The sequence below is a fragment of the Callospermophilus lateralis genome, chromosome 13 (assembly GCF_048772815.1).
Source record: "Callospermophilus lateralis isolate mCalLat2 chromosome 13, mCalLat2.hap1, whole genome shotgun sequence".
NCBI classification, from domain to species: Eukaryota; Metazoa; Chordata; class Mammalia; order Rodentia; family Sciuridae; genus Callospermophilus; species Callospermophilus lateralis.
Window position 1 is genome coordinate 11,502,441 of NC_135317.1, and position 9,014 is coordinate 11,511,454.

Here is a 9,014-nt window from a genome sequence, read left to right on the forward strand (position 1 = left end):
ACCCTACTCTGCTCAAACTAGCAGAGCAAAGCACATTCACATGCAATAGTTATTTACACACCTGCACATCCACATACAAGCATGTACACCTGTTTTCACAATGGGGTCAAGGCAGAGAATCTCGGATAAGTCTAGAATCTGTGCTTTCATCATTGGATTGCAGAGCATTTCAACCGCAAATGTTCTATTATGAAACAAGATTCCAGATCAAACTGCCTCGCTCTTGCCCTCCTCCCCACCCCATTCTGCCCACCCAGGGAGACTTATTAATAGCCTGCACACCTTGGGTGAGGAGCAGGTGAGGGCTGGAGTGTCTCGGATGGTGGGTGTGGATAAGACTGGAAGACTGAACCTCTCCGCTCTCAGAACATTGGGGTGCATCTTCTGGCCTCTTAATAAACGCATCCTTCTCTCTGCAAGCTACCAGATGCAAAGACTTTCTCTGGCCAACCTGTACCTCAGCATCTATTTTAAGCCCCCACAAATCACATTCCATTGTTCCAGGGAAATCTCACTTCAAGGCCTCATCCTTGTACCCTCTGCCCCTTATCCCAAATTTTCTTTAGGGAGAGAGTGTTGCAGAGAGGAAATTCTAAATTAGATCTGGATTTAGAAGACAAGCTCCCGCACAGAGCAGGAAAACAACACCGGATATAAATACCAACAGAACACGCGCCTGCCTGGGAAAGGGCTCCACTGTGACTCGCAGGTCCAGGCGCAGCCCCGTGGATATCTGCAGGAGCAGAATGTGAGCCCAACACCCAGTGACACAGGATCCTGCGCTCCAGGACCGTAATTACTGCTGCGGAAGATGACAGGGCTCTGCTTCAGAACTCCCCCATCACAGGCTACCAAGGAACATGAGATTGCTCTAGAGCCTATTTCAGCAACCACCCTCTGGCTCTAGCAGAATCGCAGTTTACATTCACAATCAGGCTCAACTCAGTGCCACTTCACTCTTTGACCTGAGACCCGAGACACATGCAGGGTTCTCCCAGGTTGGCTTACATCTCGAGCACTCCAAGATCAAAACTGACAGATGCTCATAGCATAAGACCTGCCAAGCCAGAGCCCTGGTCTGGTACAATTCATTCATATATATATATACACACACACACACACACACACACACACACATATATATATATATATATATATATATTTTATTTATTTATATTTTATTTATGTGGTGTTGAGGATTGAACACAGTGCCTCACATGTGCCAGGCAAGTGCTCTACCACTGAGCCACAACCCCAGCCCCTGGTACAATTCTTAAAGCCAATATGGAAAACAGCTATCCAGGGCAGGAAGCCCTAAATGGCACTCTGAAAGCTAGAGGGTGGTATAAAAGGGCTATTCAGAGTGAGTGGGTCTGAAAATCTCCAAACTGTTAACTACAGCCCAAATGAGCAGGCTTTAAGACTTACCCACCCCAAGCACTGCACAAGTCACTTGAACCCCCCAAGCTCAGCTGCCACTCAACATATTCAGGGACTGCAGGCTGACAGAGGCTCTCAGACCACTCCCTTCAGAGTCAGCCAGTCCAGCCAGCCCTCCCAGCCACCCAGCAAGCTGCAGCACCATGTGCAAAGCCAAGCCTGGGCTCCAGCCAGAGCCCTTGGGCCTGCCCTCCCATATGCCTGTTCCTGACAGGTTGAAACCCAGAGAGCCACTGGAGGAGAGGGTGTGTTTAGCATGCACAAGAACCTAGGTTGGATCCCTAGCACCCCCACCCCCCAAAAAAGAGGAAGCCACATGAAAAGCTGCATCAGGCACAGGACGGCCACTCCCTGGCCTTCATTACTACCCAGAGATGAACATAGTGAGAGACAACAGGGGCCGGCCAGGACAGCTGGGGAACAGTACTGAGGACAGCTAGAAAGGAGGGTTTTCACCTCTCCAGGGGTCAGAGGCACTGAGCTGCTGCAAAGTAATGATATCTTAAAGCAAGCAGGCAGCAAGAAGACCCTGAGCAGCCTCAGTTGCCAGCACTCCAGCCACCTCTCCATATATCTGAGGCTCATCCACACCCCTGAAAACACCTCTGGCCATAGTCCACACACCCTAATACTTTAATGTGGAAATCGAGCTTCCCTCCCATGTTCTTAGCAAGAAACCGGTTGGCAGGACAGGGAAGTTTTCCAGATTAACAGAAAACTAGCTCAGCCTGTAAAGACGCTGTGGGTGGCCTTTTGGCTCCCAGGCTGCATCTGCGACCTGCCTCACCTCTGGCACCTGGGTCCCCCTTGCCATCAGCAAAATGACACCCCTGCTCAGCCCCAGCCATGGCAACCTTTCAGCCTTCCCTCAATAGGAAAGCTCAGCTTCACCAAGCCGAGCCCACAGGTGTGATCAGAGGCAGATGAGGGGAAGCCCCTCTAGGACTATCACTGGCAAAGTGCAGGCGTGGCATCCACCCACCAGGAGAGCACAGCAAGACCCTCTCCCACTACTTTACATCCCAGCTCCTGCAACCTCCTGAAACGCACAGGTGCCGGGTGAGGCCCACTCTCCTCTAGGATCCGCCCGCCCTGCCCTGCCCTGCCCTGCGCCGCCCGGACAGCGCCCCTGCACCCCGCGGCCACTCCTCACCGCCGGTGTCCTCAAAACGCGGAGGCGGGCGGTCCCGCAGCACGGCGCTCCAGCCCGCGCTGGCCTCGTCCTCTTCGGGCTCCTGTGAGTCGGGGAAGCCCGGCGGCGGGGAGGTCCCCGGGGGCTCGGGGCGCTCGTGCTCGTCGTCAGATGAGGCTGCTGAGGAGGAGCGCGAAGCGGCCGAGGTGCTGTAGAAGGGGTTCCCGCCGCTGTCCGGGCCCGACTCGCCGAACACGTCGTCCGAGATGTGCAGGCTCTCATAGCGCGCGCGGGCCGCCTCCAGCAGCGCGGGTGCCCTCCTCCGCGCGCCCCCGCCGCCCTCGGCCATGGCCCCCGCCGCCCGCGCGCCCGCCCCCCAGAGCGCCTCCCAACCGCACGCGCCAGGCCCGGGGCCCGCGCCGCGGCCCGCCGCCCCCCACCAGCGCAGCCCGCAGCAGAGCGCCCGCCGCCCCGCGCCCGGCCGGCCCGCCGTCTTGGCCGCTCGGGCCGCGCCCGGGGTGCGCCTGGGAGCTTGGGCACGACAGGCCGCGGCCGCGGCAAGAAGGGGCTCAGCCGGTTCCAGCGCCGCCGCCGCCGCCCCCGCCCGCTGTGCCTCTGCCCGCGGTGCCTCCGCCCGCGGTGCCTCCGCCGCGCCCGGCCGCCGCGTCCCCGCACGCCCGCCCCGCGGCACCCGCGCTGCGCCGCCGACCTTCCCGGGCGCGAGCCGCCGGGCGGGCCCGCCTCTCGCACCTCCGGCCGCCGGCCAATGGGGAGCCCGGCCCGCGCGGGGGCGGGGAGAGCCGGGCGGGCCTCGCCGCGACGCTCCACCTCCCCGGCGGCAGGCGGGGCGCGCGGCCAGGGCCCGGGCGGTCGCCTGCTGCGGGGGCCGCCGCCCGCAGGCCAGGTGGCCGGCGCGGGTGGGCAGGGCGGGACCCGGGAGCCGGGCAGCGGCTGGTCCTGTCTGCCCCTAGCGGAAGCCCGCTCTGATGGTTGTCAGGTGCTCAGCCGCGCCCTGCGCCGGGGAGCTGTCCGCCCGCGGGTTCTGAACCCGCCGGATCGCGCCGCGCCGCGCGCTCCTGTAAGCACCAGGCTGCCGCGCGTCCGGGAACCTCGCCCGGATCGGGAGCGCCTCAGGCGTTTCTGAGGTCAGATGCTAGCCTGGCCTCCTCCAGGCCTCCGTGACTTGTGACTGGCAGCGCTGGGATAGGCAGTCTCCCTCACCATCTTTGAAGTTCCATACCTCTGAGCTCAAAATACTCGTTACTTCCAAAATATCGACGCCTCTCCCTCTGCGTTCTAACATCTCCTTGCCCACGCTCGGGACACGCTCATCTGTTAAAATAAGGCACGATCGCCAGACTGCGGCGCTCTGGTGACAGTTCCTGGGTAGAGTGTGTGGTGGTCTTCCCCCTTGATGGCACTACTTGATATCTGACTGTCTTGCCTTTCCCTCCCCCCACGGAGTGCATTAAGTCAAATTAATGGTCATTGGGTCATAAAGTCACTTTCACTCTAAAATAAAGTAAATCCATAGAGATATGAAGGGCTTACCAATCCCACTGGGAACAATCAAACGACAATTACATAAAACCAAAAGACATGGTGCTATTTTTTTTTCTCTTGGGATTGAATCTAGAGGCACTTAACCACTGAGTCACATCCCCAGTCCTCACACCTAAGGTCTCACTAGGATACTTAGGGCCTTGCTAAGTTGCTGAGGCTGGTTTTGAACTTGCAATACTCCTGCCTCAGCCTCCTCAGCCGCTGGGGTTTCAGGCATGTTCCACCACACCTGGCCATGTTGCTATTTCTAAGTGCATAGGGAACAACATGTTGGGACTGGTCTGCCACCAAGTGAGATGGGTTTAGCTGGCAGCAGCTCATGTTCTCCCCTCCACAGCCCCTGCATTTGCTCTTCCACACCAGTGGACTATGCAGGCATGAAGTCATGATAAGCACTGAGACATTGTATAAGAAGGAAGGGATTCTGTAGCCTTCTTGCTGAAGACTGGACTGATGAATGAGCCCTCCATCACTAACTTCCTGTCTGCCACAGGAAAGGGTTGGTTTCCAGCTGACCTGTGTGCTGCGCTGGACAGCTCAGTGATTGTGAAGCAGGTATAGGTCATCAGACTTGGTCAGAGTGGTCATGGCAAATTCCATGATGAAGAGGCCAGAAGCAGAATGAGACCCCACAGCTCAGGCACACATTCTGCAACTAAGAGTCATTTAGATCCCCAGATTTCCTATCACCTAGGAAACAAACTGAAATGGGAAAAAGAACTGGATGGAGTCAGAGAAGTAGAATCTACAGGAAAGTCCCTCCTTCCCCAGGGAGCCCACAAGAAGGTCAGTAGCTGCAGCTGCGTGAGGACACATTGCTCCCCAGGGGAAACCAGAACAGAGCATAGCCTCCCTGAAGAGGAGACTCCCCACTGCCTCTGATCTGCATCTGTGTGGATGCAGATCCTAATAAGAAGTGGTGGGGCCTTGGCCATGTCACTTTTACAGCGTCCACACTGGGAAGAGGATTATGTGGTCACACAAGAAGCAGACCCAGAAGTCAGGTCTCTACCCCAACACTTGTCAAATAGAAACCAGGTGACCATTCCAGCTTAGCAGGTTATTGTGTTTAAGCACACGTTTCTCAACAAGAAAAGCAGGAATAGTCCAACCTGTAGTGACCACTCCTCATTGTTTTCCTTCTGCCTGGTGTCCTCCTCCATCACTAACTTCTAGAAGCAGCCTTGGTTCTGAGGATAATTATAGAATTGGTATTACACTGAGATCATTTAGCTTGGAGTCATTTGAAAACATCTTCCAAGTTATTTTTTAATATTGAAACATAATTCAATAGGGGCTGGGGTTATAGCTTAGCCATAGAGCGCTTGCCTTGCACATGTGAGGCACTGGGTTCCCTCCTCAGCACCAAATAAAAATAAATAAATGAAGTAAAGATATTGTGTCTATCTTTAAAAAAATGTTTTAAAAAGAAGCATAATTCAATAATCTTAGATTAATAATATGTTTTTAGTTTATAGTTTTCCTGAGGAGCTCCGGGTGGTCAAAGTCAGCCCCTTGTGTGACAGACTCCTCGGGTTTTCTTAGAACCAGGTTCACACTTTCATGTGACTGGGCTGATTGCCACCTTTTCCTTAAGTCTAAGCCTCCTTGTTACACAAGACCCTGGGCAAAGGCCCCTGGCCTGGTGGTCCCAACAGACCAGAGTCAGCCACTGTCCCGATACGCCAAAGAGAGGAGAGGTAGCGAGGGCAGGATAGGCGCTATGATCAGTGTGGCCAAGCCTGGGAGAGCTGCGGGGGCGGGGGGGGGGGGGGGCGTGGGCGGGCGGAGATCTGTCTCCAAGAGACTGACCAAAACCATGAGGTGTTATAGAGAAGGACACAGAGAGGGCTGGGGCGTGCCTGGCTGTGAGGTGCATGACTGACAGGGTGACCGTCCTGGGCAGGCCATGGTCTGGTTGGTCCTTAGCACTCTTCTGAGAAGCTCTAGAAAGGCCATAAGCACTTAGGGGCAATTCAGTTCCCATTGTGGGGGGACTGCTCCAGCTGGGGGGTGCTGCTCCCATTCTGGGGGAGCTTATCAGGCGTGATCTGTTCTGCCAGACTCACTGCTACTCAGGGGTGAAGATGCTCATCATCCAGGCTTAAAGTTCCTGAGTTCAAGGTAACTGCAGAAAGAAGCAGCTCAGAGAAAGAAGCTCAGAGAGGCAAATGGAGTTGGGAGGGACGCAGTGGAGGGGTCTGGCCAGTGCTGGGCCCTCCTTCATCCTCTTCACGGTATCATGAGCCCTTGTTTTATGTATCACTAAGAAGAAATGCCGCCATCAAAAGCCGATACTAGGATTTCTTTTCACTTCAATTGTTATTTAAGTGTATTGGAAAAGCTCTTTGATAATTATTTGGCTTTTTATCACCTATCACTCCAGAGCATACATAAAGATAAACATTCCAGTGAAAGAAATGGGCTACCATTTTCTGAGCGTTAGAGACTCAGTCTCCTTCTTGTACTTTCTTCTCTTTTTTAAAATATTTTTAGTTACAGATGAACACAACACCTTTATTTAGTTAATTATTTTTTAATTTGGTGCTCAGACTCTAACCCAGTGCTTCACACATGCCAGGCAAGCACTCTGCCACTGAGCCACAACCCCAGCCCTCCTTCTCGTACTTTCTAACCTGCAGTTGAAGATAGGGGCCTCTCCCACACTGTACTTCCTGGAGCCACCCAGGGCCAGGTGCTCATGGACCACCACCTGCATTGAAGCTGCCGCCGGCTCTGCATGGCTGGATTCTGGCATCTGTTGGCCGGTTTGGTTTTACTTGATCCATTTTCCTTCTTCAAAGAGTCCTTAAAAGTCCTTAGGGGCTGGGGATGTGGCTCAAGCGGTAGCGTGCTCGCCTGGCATGCGCGCCGTGCTGGGTTCGATCCTCAGCACCACTTACAAACAAGGATGTTGTGTCTACCGAAAACTAAAGAATAAATATTAAAAAATTCTCTCTCTCTCTCTCTCTCTCTCTCTCTCTCTCTCTCTCACTCAAAAAAAAAAAAAAAAAAAGTCCTTAGGATCACAAGGCCAAGCAGGCCCAAGGAATGGTGACAGAGTAGCAGGGACCCAGGCTGTGGCAATTGCATGGTGACTTCCGTTGCCCAGCACAGACTAGTCAGCTAGTGCTTGCCTGGCATGTGTGAAGCACTGGGTTAGAGTCTGAACACCATATTAAAAAATAATATGGGCAGGAAGGGAAGCAGGCACAGGAGAGCAGAGCAACTGACCAGTAACTGACCAGAGTACCAGTCTCCAGAAGGCACAGCACAGGCTCTGCAGACCTTCCAGCACACAACGAGTTCCCGAGGCCAGGGATGCACTGCAAGCTGCTCTGGGCAGTGAACTGCTATTCAACCTCTGTCAGTGGGCAAAGTGACCCAAATGAGCAGTACATGCCCTAGATTCCATGAGGGCAGGCATATGACAGGCATCAGCCAGATCCAGACAGGATGGCTGCAGCCACTCCCAGATCCCCTGCCATGGCAAGCCCCACCCCCTTGGGCATACACCTGGAGCTAAGCATCCTGGAGCGTTCCAGGTGCTGCACTTTGCCTAGTTTCTGGAAAGTAGACTGGCGAGGGGGAGAACCAGCTGGGACACCACTGCAGTGGTCTGGGCCATGGAAGAGCCCATTTGGGACCAGCTTGTGGGGAGAGCTGGCGCAGACTGGCTGGGTCAGAGCACATGTAGCTTGCAAGAGAACTGAAGACGGCTATGAGAGAAAGACGAGCCAAGCACAGCTCCATAGCTTCTTGCTGGAGCTACTGCAGGAGCTATGGGATTAGAGGGGGGATCAGGAGGCTGGTTTGGGCAGGTTGGGTGTGGTTTGTCCGAGAGAGTCTGGAGAGCAGGCCTTGGAGATGGGAATCTGGAGTGCAGGGACCAGCCAAGTGCCAACAGCAGGTGGGTGGGAGGTTCATGATGGATGAGGCCCCCCAGGGCTGGGGAAGAGAACAGGGAGCCCAACGGATGGGAGGACCGACCCAGTGCCAGTGCTGAGCCTGAGGATGCTTTCCAGCCAGGGCGCCGATCTGTCAGAGGCTGCGGAGAGCAAAGGAGACGCCGCAGTGCGGACCAGCTGTGATCACAGTAGGCTCAGAGGATAGGAAGGTGACCAGGCAGGGTCCTTGTTGTGTTGGGGCTAGGAAACAGCACTCAGACTTACCTGCCCACCATGGCGGGGCAGGCTGAGGACTTGGAAGCAAGGTCTCTGGCTGTCTGCTATCCGTGCCAATGTGAGCTGTGCTCCCCCCCCCCACCCCCGAGATGCTACTAGAGAATGCCCAGCCCTGGGTCTAGCAGGCACTCCTGACCTCTGCCAGCCCTGCTACAGGCATGGAGGACTTGTCCCTGCCCTGCTCCCCAGGGTAGCCAGAGAAATCCAGATTTCTCTACCCACAGTGGGTCCTAGAAACTGGAAGCCTCCCCACAGCCAGCCATGCCACCTGGAAATCTCAGTCCAGCCCCCTTCTGGTGCTGGACATGAAGAGCCTCTGCCCCCTGGTCTCCTGGTGGATCATGAGACCCTTTCCCAGGGGTCCTGCTACACTCCGGGAGGAAGGAGTGCTGAGAGAGGTCAGGCAGAGTCCAAGCCCTCAGGCCTTGCCCAGCCCCATGGGCCTGTGCCCACCAGGTCAGACACTGCTATGCAGTCCCGTCCACAGCACTGCCTGCTTCATCTCATCTGAGCATGAAAACCATATTCCTGGGTCTTTGGGGCTTTGCTTCTGAAGGCGCCTGTGTCTCATGGAGCTTTGGTGAGCAGGATCTAAGCCCTTCTCTCGTGACCTGGCTGGGTTAGAAGGTCTGCCCTGCCCCCACGATGGGTGAGGAGGGGTCTCTCCTTCTTGCTTGAGTGGCTGGGACTGGCTG

General features: G+C 55.4%; 1 protein-coding gene across 1 annotated transcript in view; it reads right to left on the bottom strand.

Moving 5' to 3' along the window:
- Positions 1 to 2,921, bottom strand: part of Pgbd5 (piggyBac transposable element derived 5) — a 48,327-nt gene extending 45,406 nt beyond the window's left edge. Inside the window, exon 1 of the mRNA XM_077105111.1 lies at positions 2,594 to 2,921. Within this exon, the coding sequence (XP_076961226.1) occupies positions 2,594 to 2,921 (328 nt within the window). The remainder of the gene's footprint in view (positions 1 to 2,593) is intronic.
- Between the last annotated feature and the right edge of the window lie 6,093 nt (positions 2,922 to 9,014).